Genomic DNA, 18336 nt, shown 5'->3' with positions numbered 1-18336 from the left:
GCTCTATTTGAAAATCTGCTTGATTTATGCTCAAAGTTAGCTTATTATGTTTGCTGTTTGCTGACCCTCTGGATTACATCTACTATTTTATGGTTGAAGTATCTCATATAAACTATTATAATAAACCATTACATTCCTCTATTCTCTCATCTTTATGCACCACACCACACAAAAGGATTGGACAACTAACTTAGAGTCAATATTCAGAGGTGAAATGGATGAGGGCAGAAACTAAATAAATCTTTAGAACAAGAGCAAACTTTTAAAAATACTATCACTACCCAAGACTGCTAGAAGTACTTCAAATTAAAGTTACACAAAACTCATAAATTCATGATTTAAATGTACCAGGATAAGAAGGAATGCTTCAGTTTTCTTTTAAATGTTAAACCTTCCTCCTGTGGTGGACTTTTAGAAACTGTGTTAACAAAGCTCCACCTTTCATCCTGTTCCCACACTGTCTGTGTCTAATTCCAAATAGCAGCAGACAGAAGTTGTGGAAACTGCTCTGTGACTTTCTTCCTGGGTCACGCAGCAGTGGCACCCTCGCCTGTGTGGAGAGGCAGTGAGCATTTCCCAGAACTCTTATTTCAGTTGGGACTCCTTTATTTGTGGCCAAGAAGAGAAACGTGCAAGAGGAAATATTGCACAGAGTGATTGTAGGGGGAGGTCACTCTTGTCAGTAGAGTCCACTTCACACTCTAGTGTCCTCACAGTGACATCATTAGTCATTCATTACACAAAACATTCACATAAAACCACACATTGGCTGGAGAGACAATCTTAAAGTAATCAAAAGATGTTTTTCCAGTTTTTTTTGTTAAAAACATACATCAACGTGTAAATGTTTAAAACAAGAGAAAACAGAAGAGGGAAAATTCCCAAAGAGTGCTCTTTGGATGTTTGCACGGGTCACTACTTCTCTGTGACTTGAAATTACTGGCATCGCATACATGCAAACACTCTGGGTTTTTCAAGTTTAATCCTATTAGCCTCGCCTGGAAATATTAGTTGAAACAGAATCTTTCCAAACACCTTAAGGCTTAGCAAGTTTCAAACTGGATGCACAACTCTGCAGAAAATCTGCTCTGTTGTGGGTTGCTGATTTCCAAACAGGGGCACAGGGTGTCCTGCCAAACACCCACGGTCAGGACTCATCCCTGATCATGGCAACATCATTAGGGCTGAAAACAGGCGGCTCAGTCACAAGTTATTCCAGTACACTGTGCACCAAGCCCTAAGTATTTTCTTCTTTTCACGCAAGTCACTATCACCAAGTCTTTTTTGACTAAAACTCTGTTGGACAGCAGTAGAAAAAAACCTGACACCCCCTATTAAATACAATTGGTGCATCTGAATAATTTAAAGTATAATAAAACTGACATTCAGACTCTTTAATCCATTCTTTCTTTGTCTGGTCTTGTTCAGCAGGGTTGTGACTATTTCATGAAAAACGGAAAAGATAAAATGTGTAATTCTCCTGTATCTTGGCATAGGTGAGCAAATTAATCATTTAGAGGATATTGTGTTTCAGGCCCTGTCCAAAAGAGGTAATAAAGTCTCAGCTGAGGGCTTTGTTCGATTGTGTAGGTGAGGTTTGACAAAGTACTCCTTGATTGCCCTTGAATGGCATTCCTGTCCGTCAGAGAGGATGCTGCCTCGAGTGTCTTAATTAACAGTCAGCCACACAGTTTAGAGAGCAAAAGCCTGAACTCTCAGCGGCAGGGGAAATAACAACAAAAGGCTGAATTAGCAGCTGCAGGCCTTTCTTCTGCATGTAAAGGTCATTGAGGATTTAAAATCAAGAGTTTCTCGCTCATTATCAGACAATTGTGTACAGTATGAAAGCCCTGTTAGCCACAAGGCTAAAGTTACTCCAGTAGCTTTAGCTAATTCTTGACTCCTTGAAAAATATAAGTCAGATGAATAAGGGAAAACACTGAAAAATATGTATGGACCCACTCAAGCACTGGATACTGGCACCATATAGGACCACAAAGAATATATGTAAGTCTTAGGAAGGAATAAATCCTTCACTTTTATCTAGGTAAACAAACATCAATTTCTTCCTGCCTTAAAAGACGAGCTGAGGGAAACAAAAATCAGTGTAACCCCGGAGCTGAAAGGCTTGCATTGTTGAAAGTGCACACTTTCAATGTACCCCGACTCTTCAGTGCTGCTGGTGACGGAATAGAAAAGAACAGAAGATGTGAAATAACAAGCAGATACAAGGGGAAGTGTGAAAATGTGTGAAAAAACAAAAGCAACATAAGGATGCGGGATGAAGGGACTCGACAAAGAGAGGGGGACGTGCTTTTTCTTGACCCTTGAAAGCGCAGTGTTTGTTCTCTTGTCAGACCGAATAATGGTGGACTGTTTGCTGAAAGCAGCAGTGTGAGGCCATAGAATATAAAACCAAACCCAGTCCCACAGACTCATGCGCTCCATACTAATAGAGCCAACTGTTTGTCGAGGCTGTTCTCAGGGCCGGCCTCAATTGCTTTCATTTATAACAACATGTTTCAGCTGAATTTCACAGTTGTTGCTTGCAAATCCTCACATGTAGAAAGGCTTTTGCCTAAGAGGAAAATACTCCATGAAAAGCTCAAATGGTAATTCCTAAAGAACTGTTAAATGACTCTAGGTTTTTTGTTTACAACTGGTGAAAAGGAGCCTTCAAGTAGAACTGTGCAAACCTGCATGTAAAAGATAAGCAAGCTGGTCTGCATTCTTAAAGAGAGGGAAGGAAACGTGTGAGGATTTAGTGTTGTTATTGTCTCCTTCTTGTAATATTGGACTAAAGATAAGTCTGTCCCGTAAAGACCCAGAGTTCAAAGATATTTACATGCATGTTAAAAGAAGATTACCAATAGAAAGCCTCAAAACACTTCATTTTGACACTCAAGCTGCTTTTTATTTTTTAACTGAATTCAAATAATTGTAAAAACAACCTTTGCTGTTCTTAGTTGTAGAATTTGAATTCTAATTTGAAAATACATGAAAGAACTCTTTGTAGAAAGTCATATATTCATAAATAAATAGACTGTCAAAATTGGATTTAAACATTTAATTCAGGACCTGGGGATCAGTGCAACATTATCATTTTAAAGACAATTGTATTAACTTTTATGAAAATCGCTTATAGAAGTACCTCCTACTAATTTAGACCTGCTGTCAAAATAAGTGACTTTATCAGTGAGCTAGATTAGCTTTATAGTGTTATTACTGAAGGCTAGAGTGACACGGGTCTACTTCTCCACCTAATGTTGTTTTAACTGATGTGTTTTAAATGATGCATGCCTAACTGATGTACCTGTCTGCAAATCAATTCCACCTCTGGGCACAACAAAGAGAATAACTTTGAAGATAAAAGGTTGAGTTTAGCTTTAATGATGTGACTAAAAACGTTGCATACAGTATGAGCTCTAATATGCTCAAATAATTTACACATTGTCTACTACTTAGAGTAGAATCTATTTTACGCAACAAATGTATGTATTATGGCAAAGGCAACATTGTTAAGAAAGCTCTTTTTTTTCTCAAGTTGAAGCTAAATGTTTGAGACAGACAAAACGATTATAGATCCTAGACAACCCTGAAACTTCAAATGAACCACTGAACAGAAGAAAAATGTGTCAAAAAGTTTTCAACAAAATAAAAATATAACCAAAAAATCTACCCTCTTTGTCTGACGGTTATTCAGAGACCCTGAGTGTTCAAAGTTAACATAAAGATGCACGGCCTGCTGTATGGAGCACAAACATCTGGATCCCCAGAGAACTGTATTAAGTGGTGAGTTGTGATGAGTTCTTTTTCAGAGGCACAAAAGTCAAAGTCAAAAGGGATAACCATGAGAGGCATACAGATGTTGCTTTGCCTCCCACTACTCTGTCTTTGACAGTTGAACTCAAACACACTCAATGCCCTTTAAAAAAGGGTCAACTCTCTCTTGAAGGTAAACAAATTATATCTTTTAGCTGACTACCCAAAGTTTTCAAAAAGGCCCCAATGGCACTTAGAGTGTCAATTGTGAACTGAATGTGTTAAAAAAAAATCAGAAGACTGATGACCACTGATAACCTTTTAAGTGTGAGAGGAAAATTGTGTGCTAATAGTAAAAGCTTCAACCAATTACTTGGGGGATTAAATGAGTTAAATGTAACCACTATCAGATTACCTAGTTGTCTAGACCTGCGCCCTGTGGCCTGTCTTTGTTTCCAGTTTGCCAGTTAACATGTAACTCCAAGCCCATGGACTGGAAAATCAAGATAAGCCCAAGCATGGACTAGTTGATTTTAGAGAGCAAGACATTCCGCAGTATTCTTCATTTAGGGGAAGGGTAGATATGAGCTCTAGAAATTCTTTCACACATATTTCTTTTAATGTTCATAAAATATATAAATATATGAGGCAAAAATAAAAAAAGGGAATATGTTGCTATGTTGGAGTTATACCAAATCTCCAGCTTAATTGACCTGCCACCTTAAAACCTCTTAGAACTTGTCAACACAGGCGGTGTTTGGAGAGTGATCTGCACATCAGCACATTCATGTCTTTGCTGTAGGCGACAGGAAGCAGCTTGATGCCTTGCCCCCACCGAAACTGGGACCAACAGAGCACTTCTGGCTTTCATCTCCTCTGACTGCTCTTCCCTCCCATTTCTCAGCTAGATGCCTTCTCATATCCTGCCTATCAGGCTCCACTTATGGAGGAAAGCAGGTGGTGGACGTGGCGGTGAGAGGAAGCTGCCTGATCCACACACACAATCCCTGAAGGGTTTCATCCACACCTTTTATGAGATGAGAGCCCTGCTACTCTCAAGACACCCTCCTGACATGGAGTGTATCAAATGCAAACCTTCTCCAGAGATTTCCTTTCAAACTGTGAAATATTTTCAATTTCCCTCCACTCTACGTATATTCTTGGCACGCTGAAATGCTGATATCAAAATGAAAGTAGCTGCTGTTTTCCTGGTCCACATCATAGTACTGTAATCAAATGAGACAGCAGCTTGAAATCAAAGACAAAGCAGATATCAATTGAACTGTATTTGATGGCTAGCATCTTGATGCAACATTTCAGCACTGCCAGCATCATTTCTGATTGTGGGATCATGCAGCTGGCCACACGACGGAGAGATGGTGGATGCTCTGTGTGCACAACTGTGTATGTGTTTGCAAATGATTGTGCAATAAAAATTCTGTGCAAAGAAAATGAAGCCTGCATCAAGCTACAGCCCTAAAACTCGGGCTCAGCTGGAGAGAGCTGTGACACCGCAGCCTTAGCCCAGCTGTCACAGGCTTATCATGCAGCCGGGCTGAGAAGAGCAGCCCTGGCCCACTGCTGGGATTCAGGGGCCAAAAACACATTATCCAGAGTGATTTTGCTACTCTGAACAAAAGCCCTGCTACTGTGAAAAGAGAGATGTCACACCAGCCAATAAATCATCCCTTACCCTCAGAGCTTCATGCTGTTTTCTGGGAATATCAGATTTTTCAAAACAGTCTCATTAAATCTCTTGATATTTTTTGGTCAAAAATCAAACAACACCAATTAGAGCACTCACATCAGAGACAGAGCGTTTTGCATCCTTTCCAGTAAAGATGTGACAAACACTTAAAAAGATATCAGTTTGCTGAAAATTCCAGTTTTCCTTTGTATTTTACAGTTATTTTTTTGTCTTCTTGTCTTCTTTGAGTGGACAAGGCTCCTGTCAAAGCTCAACACTGGTAACACAAACTTCAGTCTGCAAGCTTTTTTCAGAAACAAGGATTTTCTATAAACCCAGTGCTTGAACAACCCTAGTTCTGCTAGACTGATATCCTAAGGCAGGAATGACGACACATATCATCATCCGGTGAACAAGCCTGGGCCTGGAATTTCTACACTTTTGGGAATTTGTCTTTGCTTTGTTAACCTTGGCTGCAGACTCTTACTTTGGAAGCAATTAAGACAAAGGAGGGAGATCATCGGGCAGGGCATTTCTTATGCTATACCAAGAGGGAAATGAGGGCACATCACTGTGAAAGGGTCTCAGAAGCTTTCAATATCAAATTGTATGAGATATACAATTACTACCAAAATGAATAATACATAATAAACTGTCACAGCTCTTCTTAATCATATTCCTTAAATAATTCCATAATATTCTTCACTCTAGAGAAAAGGAAAAACAATGGACAAAAAAGAAGTGTCAATCTTAGACTTGTGCTGATGATAATCCAACTTGAGCGAGCAAGGAATCCCCAGGAAAAAAAATAGCATTTATTGGCACATCAAATAATTCATAACCTCACAATGAAAACTGTCGTCAACAGCCCTGTGGAATAAGCAGATCTTGAATAATGGCTTCTTAATCATTCTTTGAGCAGAATAACGTTACTTCATGTCTGTCAGATCATACTGAATATTTTATCCCATCACTGCCGAGCACAGGTTTGTCACTTGTTTGATAAGTCGCTGCAGCACTAACAAGATACGCTTTCACATCTCTGCTCTTCACACACATATAAAAGAGGACAAAAACTAAATATTGCAAATATTACTGCATTGCAGGCCTTTGAAAAAAATATGACTCAAAGTTTGGAACTAAGGACATAGGGGACCAGAGAGCCACGTAAATATCTCTCCATCTCAAACAATTATCCTCAATTCTTTCTGTAATTCAGTTTTTCATCCTTAAAACAAAGCAGCTGTTACCCAGGGGTAGCTCCTCTAATCGGGTCCCAGATGTTTCCTCACAAAATATTTTTGCCGGTAACAATGAAATGACTACCTGGTATTTTATTAGCTACAGCACAGATGGACTGTGAGGAAAATCTAACATCCTAAAATCTCCCTTTAAAACAAAACAACTGGGACACCTATGTAATTTGCCGAAGCCTTCGTACTGCATATGATTCATACTACAGGTCCCAAGGACAGAGGAATGTTGTAACCTCCAAGAAAAGTATAAGGGAGACAATTTCATTAATAATGGGGTAGAAACACAAACAAACTGCAGAGTCATCCCCCGCAGTGAGATGGGGATATTATAGCATACACAAAGTCTGTATTAACCTTACAACTGCATGTGTGTGCATGTTCTGCCTTATTTTATGTGCTCTTGCATGCTATGGGGAGAAAGATAATCCCTCCAAACCTGGGATTAGCCAGGAGGGGAGACAAGGGAGATGGATTCAGGTATGCACTCAGTGTCACAAGCGATTACAAGCTGATAACATGGAAGATGTAGAAGATCTACACGGCAGATGTGACCGCAGGCTGCAACGCTTCAGTGGAATTATTAAACCCAGGTACTCACGGCGACCTGAATTTATTTTGTAACAAGAGGCAGGAATCACAAACAAAAGTTGCTTGTTAAAGTGGGAGCTGCAGATTTGAAATGAAAACTGAAGAGGAGAAAAAAAAGCCTCTGTGTTTCTTTGTGAGAAAAAGTGTTTCACGCTGCAAATCTGAATTATTGATTTTCATACTCTGTACACTTTACATGCTAAACATGTCTCACTGTCCCTCAGAAGTAAACTCTTGAAAACTATGAACTGAACAAATCAATGATCTTTTGCTGCCTCTTTGTATCTCAGTGAAAGAAAAAATGAGAGGGCAGTGAGTGCCTGCAGAGAGAAACAAAAGCTACATCAGTGTGTCTGTCAGGGTGAACGTTCCTGATGCTGACTGACTGGCTGGAGGCAGACAGGGATTCAGCTCCACAAACAACAGCTTGGGAATGCCAGGGCTTGTGTGTGCTCAGGTAAGCTCACCTGAATGCACCTGAATCTTCAGGAGACAGAGAGAGGGCTGGAGAACTCCGACACACAGCAATTAACTGACTAGAATGACATCCCCCTCCCTCCTTCCCTCCCTCCCAAAGACACACACAACTTAATTACACGCACTCACAGATACACACATGTCCAGATACCAATCTTTTTCCAAACAAAACACTTTCCAAGTAATTAAAGACGTTTCTGGCACACGCCTCTGTTTGTCTTTGCCATCCAGGTGTGATGTTACTCAAAACAGTAAACAGACACAAAGAAATTAATGTGTGTAATTTCAGTCCCCTGCGATTATTCATTTAAAGCTTTGACAGGCTAGACAAATAACAAGTCACACAAGCTGCTCCCAGAAAATAAGCTCTGCTATCTCCTTTGTGGCACAGGAAACTTAAATAAAGAAAAGGCACATGGTGGCAGCTTTTTCAAATGAAAGAAACTGGAGACAGAACAGAAAATGACAGATTATCTATTATTACAAAGTTAGAGACCATTACAAAGCCAATTCTGTATGATCTATAAAGACGTTCGTATCATTCTGAAGCCTGTTCTTCTGCAGTGGAGAAAAGTTTACTTTGCCTTCGTCACACTGTGAATCCTTCTTTTATTTGTACATATGCTGATTAAAAATAATCAGCATTTTGGGATGTGGCCTGATTGCCATGCTGTTATTTGTGGCAAAAAGCCCAGCTGGTGTCTTTATGTAAGTCAAATAAGTGAAGGAGTTTTTCTTATTCATGTCTTGATAACAAAATCATACTTTTGTCGGGCTGAACAAAAAACACTTTACTATCCTTTTGTGCAGTTTTTATAAAATTAAGCATAGCTTAAGTCATAGGTCATTATTGTGGCCAAATTAAAATAGGACTGTGTCAATGATAGAGGACCACAGGTCAATTCAAGCTTTAGATGACACATTAAGCTGCATTACTGCCACAAGGATCTCAGAGAGCGAGGGAGAGCCAAGACTGAGCCTGTACCAAGACAATCCATCTGTCAGAGAAAACTTTGAGCTTTAACAGCTAAAACAACCTTGTGGTCAGATGTCAAGCTGCCACGAGTATCCGGATTTAGTGTAATGAATGGCTTGGCACTTTCTATTCATTGTCCCATTGCAGTAAAACATGCCAGGGGTAAATTAGTGCCCCACCCTGGGATGACTAGAGGCTGTAAGTCACTTTATTTTCACACTGACAAAAGAGCCTGCAAAAGATCCTGTAACAATCACTCGTGCTGGGCTCTAATCCTGAACTCATTTTTATGCAGGGGCAAAGCAGCAAGAGATAATGTCAAGTGCTGCTTGGATGCTGAAATGAGAAGTCACTCAATCTACCAGTCAACCACCAGAAAAAGACAGACATTCAAATAAGCTATGTGCATTTCTGTCATTTACCGTCTAAATGTCCAAGCAGTAAAAAAGCAAAACAATCCTTAGCTGCGGTCCTGGTGCAAATCATGTTAATTTGAACACAGGACCACCCCCCAAAACTACATTCACAAATTCAGTGGTATAATCAGTTCATCACAGCTGCAAGCAACAACTCCTAGAACCCCAGTGAGCAGCTGCAACATTAGAAGTAACTTTCCCCCCTGAAAAAAATAGCCTCGTGCAGTTGGTAAATATCCCAATGAACTTACAGAAAGGAGGAGAGTGTTTTCAACTGCTGAACATGACAGAGTGCAGCTGTGTGCCAGTGTACACCATCAGCTCCTCCCGAGTTCGACTGTTCAAAGAGCTGGAGGCTCTGTCTGGGGATTTAGGGCAGCCACAGGCACAGCTTAAATCTTATTAAAAAATGTTCACTGACTGCCTCACAAGCTGCAGTGCAGTAGGTGTCGAGTCCTCACAGACTGGTCATCCAACAAAACTCTTCATCAATTTGTCAAGGCATTTATGTGCCACTATACAGCACAGTTTCTTGAGATATGTGAAGTGTCTGACCATTCTAATTTCATGTTTCCAGTTTCCTTGCATTTGAGCAAGTAACTATGAGTGCAAGCATTACAAGACATGTAGCGGTGAAACTTTGTACCAAGGCTAAAAGTAACGTGAGAGATCGTACAACCTCTACCAAGAGTGTCATCCTGCATCAAGCAAGCTACGGAGAGACAGATAGTGACAAAGAGAGATGCACAAAGAGATCCATGACAAATAACTCAATTGAAACAATAATGAATGGACCAGCTGAACCTCATTGAACAAATAAAAGCTCTGCCTGGACTCACTTGCCAGCAGCTCAGGTAGCACTCTTCACTCAGTACTCCTGATAAGAAGCTGTCCTCTGAATTTAAGTCATCAGTCATTAGCACCCCATCCTCCTATTGGCATTGATGTTAACCTGTCTATTATTCAACTGAAGCCACAGATAGTCCTGAGTCGAGAGATGAGAAAATGTGCACGGGGCCCCTCTGAGGTGCTTGTGGGAAAAGAGGGCCCCTATTAGAGAAGTCCTTTGTGCTCACTCATCACAGCTGAAGGGGAGCAAAAAGGACACACTGTCAGGCACGCTGCTTCTGCTAATCGGCAACACCGGCGTGATTGCCTCAAACCAGTGCCTGAGCCTGTGCCTGATTACATATCTGCAGTGGAAGGAGGGTCTTTACAAATTGTTCTACTAATTACTTACTCGCTAAAACAATCATTACCTTCTAAATCAGGAGGCCCTTGCACACATGATCATGGGTGAGCCTGAGCTACAAACTGCACAGTAGGACTTATTGGCTTTTCAGACCCAAAGGTTAATAAGTGTGGAAACCCTGACATTCAGTTTTTTTGGCTGAGATACTAGCTGACTGGGAATCAACAGAGCATGACATAAACAAAAGTTATCCACCAACACTTTTTCTGTACAATTCTCTCTTGTTTCTCACACTGGAAAAAAACACTGAAAACTATTGCACTTGCAATCTCTCACATCCACAGACCCATAATGCCCCCTCTGACAGAAATCCAAGTTTGTTAAAGATAAACTTGAGATAGTGTCACAAACTGCAGCCTTAAAATATAGCATGACAAGAACCCACATCCACATCAATGACATGCTCACCATTTAGTGTTATTTTAAATAGAGTAACTCACCACTGTCCTCAATGGAGAAGTAGAAGATGTCATTTGTTGCATTGGTGCCATCCCTCAGAACATAGCATACGTTCATATCGTCGATTTCAGCTGAAAAAAAAGACACATTTGTCCATAAATGTCCATAATCAAGCTTGTATATCTAATATTGTCTTGAACAAAAAATAGATGGACATTAGAGTTGTTCTGGCTCTATCACAGAAAACTGTTCACCATCCTCATCGCATGTTACCAGACAGGCCTGGCTCTGAAAGTTTTTGAGGTTTACAGCCCTTGCTGTCTTCAATATTTGATGTCAAAACATATCCCTTCAAATAGACCAATACATTAAAATGCATAGCCAGTATTTTCAAATGCCCAGGAGATAGTGTATTCATTTACTGTCTGTTTACTCTAGTGAGAACTATTGAAATATTGAACAGGCCCCAAGAGGCAAGCATCTCACAGTGACTCAGTAAATATAAGCTGTGAATACATGAACATTTTTAGTACAGGGCTTTTGCTACCCAGTTGTCTGGCATTTACTGTGATTTTTCCTGTGCAGCTTGAAATTCTCATGTTGGCAAAGACCGTGGTCTGCTAGGAGACAGACCCCTGGCTTCCCCCTTTGACATGTTAGTATGATATATCATTATTTCTGTAATCCTGATGTCTTCTGCAAGAAAATATGACGGGTAATGTGCAAATCACCGTCAGCTCTCTCCCAAATGCACTGTTTGAAAAATGCTCTCCTCTAGTGAGAGTTGGTCAGCCTGCAGTGCTGGTGTACTTCATCTCTGTAAATAAGCAGTCTCTTGAGTCAAAACAAAAACCTTTAAATTTAAACTCAGCATTTTTAAAACATGAGAGAGGGTTATGTTTAGCAGAGTGAGTAAATGTTAAATTTGTTTTAGATTGGGCTCTAGAGAATTAAAATCAGACTTCAATGAGTTTCTGCAGTATATTGCATATCTAACAGACCATAACAGGATTACAAAGCTGTTTGAAAAGCTGCTCTCTTACCTTGTGTGAAGGTTGTGATTGTAGCATTTCCTCTGCCCAGGTTGATCAGGTAGCCATGTTCTGGGGCAACAGTTAGTCGAAAGGTCACAGAATTCTGAATGCTGTCTCGGTCCTCTGCTTTAAGGGTCTTACTGGTGATCACAAACCCCAAGTGACCAGTCTCAAGGACCCTCAATGTTGGGGCTCCCTTGTTGACCACAATCTGTGGTACTCCATTATCCACTGAGAGGACAGTGATCTTCATCACTTGGGGTTTTCGAGTCTCAAACACAGTATCAGGGAAGATGAAGAAGTCTGTGTGAGTGCCATCAGTGACAGTGAAGGAGAAGCTGTCCTCTGCACTCTCTGTGCCATCATGCTTGTAGCTGATCATGTTCTCATTCAGGTCCTGCTTTGTGAAGGAGGTGACGGGCAGGGTGTTGTTAAAGAGCAGGCGACCATGAACTGGGATTTGAGTGACTGTGAACTTCAAGAGGCGGTCAGCGGTGTCTCTGTCTTCCACTGTGAGCTCAAAAGGCGTGATGAGTTTGTTCTCCCCCTCAGTCACCACAAGGCCATGAATTGTCACCACAGGCTTTTTATTGTCCACATCAGTGATGGAAATACGGAAAGTGCGGAACACAGGGTTGTAGCCGTCAGTCACTTCAAACTCAAAGCTATCCATTTTCATCTCATCATCAGCGGTGTGGATGTAGTAGACTTTGTTTCCAGCCAGCTGGAGCTGTGTGAAAGAAGAGATGGGCATCCCTGGCGTGTCTGTGCACTCCAGGTGTCCTCTCATGGGGGCTCTTGTGATTGTGAAAACTAAGTGTTCATCTGGGCTGTTCAGGTCGCTTGTGCTGAGCAGGTCTGTTGTCAGGGTAACCCTGCCACCTTCTTTGAGGGATACACCTTTACTGATCACGTCTGGGAAAACCATGTCAATGCCTCCCACTGTGACATAGAAATATCTGTCAATTAGAGGGTTAATGCCATCTGTCACGTCAAATTTGATAAGGTCACGGATCCCCTCTTGCCCGTTATGGACGTATATAATCAAACCCAGATCTATTTCATTCTGTGTAAAGTTCATTCCAACTGTGATGTTCTGCAATGTTCCAGAAGGTGTGGTCCTCTGTAAATTCCCCTGACCAGGTCCATAACGGATGATGAAAGTTAGAGTGGAGTCCTCAGAGTCCAGGTCAGTAGCTTTTAAAACGTTGTTTGTTATGTCTTTGACATCACCAATCTCAATTTCAAGGCCGTCATTGATTGCCATTCTCGGGGTCTCGTCGTCCACAGGGATAATCATTACTATTACTGTTTTCTCTATAGTGAACTTTCCATCAGTGAGAACAACGTCAAAGCTGTCCTCTGTGGTTTCTGAGTCATCATGCTCATACACAATGCTGGAGGCCTCCCTGATCTGATCCAAGGTGAAGTTAGTGACCAGTACCGTGCCAGTAGTGAGCTGATTGAGAATGAATCCATGCTTGGGGGGTTTGGAGATAACAAATGTGAGCTGATCAGGGGGGAGATCTGCATCAGCACCATTCAGAATGGGAGTGTCAATGACTATGTTCATGCCCTCCATAACTACAAACTCTCTCATGTAAATCTCCGGCTTTTCATCATTAGAGGGGATTATGGAGATAGGGAAAAAGTGCCTTTCAGAGAAATTGATGCCATCAGAGCATCTGAACGTAAACCTGTCCTCTACTGGCTCCACTCCTTTGTGAATGCTTTGAACATAGAAAATGTGATTCTGTCTGATGTCCTTGATGGTGAAAGCACTTATAGCAGTCCCGGACCTGGATTTCTCTGAGCCTGGGGCTGGGGAAATATTTTCCACATACCCTGAAGTTGGCTGTACAATGATTGTACAAAGAAGGTCATCATCGGGGGTGTCCACATCATCAGCACTTATATGAAGAATCTGAATTGAGTTCTTCTCTCCCTCAACAACGGTGAATAGTGGCCCCACAAAGACCTCTGGAGCCTGACTGTCCAGGGGAAGAATAGTTACATGCACTCTGACACCTGTGATCTTATTTCCTCCAACAGTCCACTCATCAGACATGTCTGTTAGTGTGAGATTGAAAAAGTCCTCCTTTGTAGTAAAGCCTATTTCCCCACTAGTATGAGCATAGACCACAAAGCCATTTATGATATCAGCTTGAGTGAAAGTGCCAGACGGGACACCTCTGACTAGAATTTCCCCCAGTGTTGGAGGGTCCTCCACAATAAAAGTCAGACGGAGGTCATCAGTGTCTTCATCTCGCCCCTGAATGACATTACTTGTGATTTCTGTTGCTCCATTTTCCAGTACATCTATATAGGAACCTATTGTACCAGCTGGGAGACTAAGAGTTGGAGTCTCGTCATCAATTGGCTTCACATTAATCCTTATAGTAATTGGGACAACATGGACCCCATCGCTGACATCAATCTGTATTGAATCCACTACTGATTCATCTCCATTATGAATGTATGAAATTCTGCTATTTCCAATATCCTCCAGGCTGAATGTGTCTCCTTTAGTCATGTCAGTGAATGTAAACTGGATGAAGCCATGCAGTGGAGCCTGGGTAACAGTGAAAGATATCTGTTTGCTGTCTGTGTCTGTGTCTGAGGTGTCCAGCTCAGCGCTTGTTATAACATGTGTACCACGTTCAAGCACAGTAAACCCAGAGTTTGTTATTTGAGGCGGCGTGTTGTCCACAGGCTGCAAAAATATTGTGAAAACTCCTTCAACAATATTTCCAGAAACATCCTCCACAGTATACCTGAACTGCAAAACACGGGAGGTGATCCCAAGCTCAAGATCAGGTGGTTTGTACGCTATTTTATGGTGGTTAATTTGCGCCTGGGTAAAAGTCGTGACCTCAGTGTTTGGCATTTCAGTTAACACCAGAGCTCCCAGTACAATAGGGCTGTTTTCATCTGTATCCGTTGGTGGCTGGATGATTGTGTATTTCAGATCTCGGTCCTCTGAGTCCAGGTCAGTGTAACGAAGGAATTTTTTTCTGAAGTAAGTAAGCTGGTACTCATGCACTGTTATTTGTAGAGTAGTTCCAGGGTAGAGTTCAGGTGGGAGGTCGTCAATGGGGAGAATTTTGATAACAAATGAGCTCTCACCTGATTGGTTTGGTGGGTCATTGTCATCTTGCACTCTAAACACAAACTGATCCATGACAGTGCTGGTGCTGTGAGGCCCAATATGCTTGTAAAACAGTTTGCCATCTGTAATATCCTGCTGCAGCCATTCAGTCACTACTTTCTCATAGACTTCATCCTCTGTATTAAACTTCCAGGTTGACGGGTCTTCTGGGGCTTCAGACTGACGCAGCAGTACCTGCCCGATTGCAGAAAAAGGAGTCTCTATTGTGAATTTTATAGAAGAATCCTCTGAGTCGATGTCTGCTGCACTAAGCATAAGTGAAGAGATTGGCATCATTTGGTTTTTAAATAAAACCAAACCAGTGTTGGCATTGATTATGGGAGGCTCATCATCTGTTGGCACGACAGTGATGGGAAACAGAAACTCCACCTCATTGCTGCCATCGGTCATTCTGAAAATAATATTATCACTATAAGTGTCACTGCCGTCATGTTGATAAATTACAACTCCAGAGTCGAGGTCAGCAGGGGTGAAAAATTTTCTCCTTGAGCCCAGAACAGTCAAGTCCCCATGCCTCAGCCCATCAATAACAGTGATTTTGACTTTGTCTAAATTGTCCTCATCGCTGATTTCCAGATTCTGTGAGCTGGACAGGGGCCTGGACTGACCCTCATACAGTAACTGTCCTGTGTTTCTGGTTACCACAGGAGCTAATGTGTTCATTGGCTTGACAACAATCATGAAAGCAAAAGGGTCTGACACAGCCCCCTCTGAGTCCACAACCTCAAACTCAATCTGGAAAATCCGCTCAGTTTCTGAATCCACCGCAGGGGGCTTGTAGGCAATTTTCAAGTCTTTCAGGTCTCCTTGGTAAAAAGAGGTTATTGGTAAATTCCTATCATCTGTGCTCACTATGTAGCCCTCTTCAAAGGACAGGGTCGATGTGATGTTAAAAATTAATTCATCAGGATTAGATTCAACATCCTCTGCAGCCAGCATGTCCATGGTTATTGCTGTCATTACAAACTGGTCTACTTCCATCATCATCATGGCAACAAAGCTGGGTTTCGGAGCTGTGTTCTCCTCTCCATCTTTAATCCTCACCAAAATTTGGAAAAATTCCTGCTTGAGCAAATTCCCTTCCTTATCGTTTAACTCCACAAGCATGGGAATGTAATCTCTGTTTGGGGACTTCAAAGCAAAAGTGTGCTGATACCGAATATTCATCTTAATGAATTCATCACAGTCCACCATTGTTCCTAGGCTGTTCTGATCCACAAGTTCCCCATACCTGGGCAGCACGCTGCCACTGGACAGAGAGGCTATTTTGCATTGCTGTGCACTTCTGTCATAGGTGAATTCTAAAATCCTCCTGTCGATGGGGTTACTTGTGCCAAGTAGTTTCTCTACAGTGAGTGGCATGTTTTTGGTAAGAACTTCCAGCTGCGTGAAAACAACTTCCACCTCCATCATAAAAGGAATAATAATTGTATCCGTTTGAGTGTCATACCTGAGCTGTAGTCTCACTCTGTCCCTCGGAGGACTTCTGGAGCCAAAGTGAGAATACTTCACGTCGTTGGGGCCAAATTCACATGGAAACTTTTTCGGGGACAGGTGTCCAGGTCTTTGGGACATGGGGTCATTGTCCAGGACTGTTATGCTGCATCTATCACCAGGCTGAACTTGAATGACCAAATCGTTGATGGGATCAATGAAGACGGATCTCCCGAAAGGCACGCGGATCCCATTATTGGCAACCAATATTGTGTCCTCTGAAAGCTCGGACCTCAAGGCGTAAGACAACCCATAGCTGTCAAAAACCTGCGCGACAGCATCACCTGTCAGAATCACAGCAAGCAGGAGAAAAGCAGCGCCAGTCCTGTGCAGATGCGGGAGGATAATCCAAGCCATTTGGAGCCTAGTATTAAACCGCGGAGAAGACACTCTGAACTTTGCGCATACACCCTGCACAACTATGTAGGGCGGTTAAAGTTGCAAAAATATAAAATCAGAGTTGGATAAAATAACGCACCTATATTGACTCTAAGGTGCACCATTCTCTCGCAGCAGCTGCACACTGATAACCTAAACTTCATGCTCCTGCTATGCTGGAGTAAGGAGAGTCACGCCCTCCCCTCAGCCCATTGGTTCATGTCTCCGCTGGAATTCGTTCGTCAGGTTTTAAATGGACATTGCTCGTGCCATTCTGTGCAGACAAAACGGTGCCGCGTGGGGCTGAACCTGTGCACAATAAAAAAAAAGGTAAGAAAAAAAAACTGAATAAGGTGATATTAGTGTTAAAAAGCAAGATGGAAAGCCAACAATACAGGAGGATACCAAAACTGTGTGCTGTAAGATAATCTAAAGTAGAACCATCTCCCTAATTAGTTGTTTAAAATGAATCTGAAATGAATTTGTTCCCTGACCCACTACATCCTCTCTTTGCAGACTATTCATACCAAGAAAGCAATCAATAGTACAGCTCTATGAGTCTTCACTCCTCAACTGACTAGAGAAAAGCTTTGTCTCCCTCTCCTGGTTTGAGCATGCTGAGGAGTGAGACCCACACGCCCTCCATGCCAACACATATCACATACAATAAACTCTACCTTTTTGACCTACTTAAACGATAAGGAAGGGAATTTGCTCAAGCAGGAATTTTTCCAAATTTTGGTGAGGATTAAAGATGGAGAGGAGAACGCAGCTCCGAAAACTCAGCTTTGTTGCCATGATGATGATGGAAGTAGACCAGTTTGTAATGACAGCAATAACCATGGACATGCTGGCTGCAGAGGATGTTGAATCTAATCCTGATGAATTAATTTTTAACATCACATCGACCCTGTCCTTTGAAGAGGGCTACATAGTGAGCACAGATGATAGGAATTTACCAATAACCTCTTTTTACCAAGGAGACCTGAAAGACTTGAAAATTGCCTACAAGCCCCCTGCAGATTTGAGAGATCCCTAAATCTGCTTAATATTGTTTGACAAGAAACTCCTCATGTAGCATACAATTATAAGGTGGTATGCTGTGTATGCTGTTATGTACAACAGAGCAGAGGGGGAGGAAACATTGCAGGAATTTGATTGCCTGTCATGCAGTGCAGCCAATCCATATGGCCACAATACAGCTGCTCCACTTGACAGGTTAACCCTGCAAAATAGCCCCCACTCCACTCTTAAAGCGTGAGTCAAAAGTTCCCTTTATTAGAGTGAGCAGTGACAATGTCCTCCTTCCTTGCTATGCTTCTCCCTCATCACTCAGGACCTCCATGTGTCAGGCGCTTCGCCCAGCAGAGCATTCTCCTCTGACTCCTGACAAGCCCGGTCATGATCTGTCTCTGCACTGCTCATCTGGGGGAACCGGTGTTGATTTA

At 41.9% G+C, this 18336-nt stretch overlaps 1 protein-coding gene across 1 annotated transcript in view; it reads right to left on the bottom strand.

Annotated features, from left to right (window-relative positions):
- Positions 1–17035, bottom strand: part of frem2b (FRAS1 related extracellular matrix 2b) — a 53425-nt gene extending 36390 nt beyond the window's left edge. Inside the window, exons 1-2 of the mRNA XM_034700309.1 lie at positions 11857–17035; positions 10855–10944 (exon numbers count right to left, since the gene is read on the bottom strand). Of these exons, the coding sequence (XP_034556200.1) occupies positions 10855–10944; positions 11857–16867 (5101 nt within the window). The 5' untranslated portion in view covers positions 16868–17035. The remainder of the gene's footprint in view (positions 1–10854; positions 10945–11856) is intronic.
- Positions 17036–18336: the final 1301 nt, after the last annotated feature.

Source organism: Notolabrus celidotus, chromosome 14 (assembly GCF_009762535.1).
Source record: "Notolabrus celidotus isolate fNotCel1 chromosome 14, fNotCel1.pri, whole genome shotgun sequence".
In the NCBI taxonomy this organism is placed as follows: Eukaryota; Metazoa; Chordata; class Actinopteri; order Labriformes; family Labridae; genus Notolabrus; species Notolabrus celidotus.
Note: the sequence above shows the minus strand (reverse complement) of the source record. Positions and strands in the feature narration are given on the sequence as shown.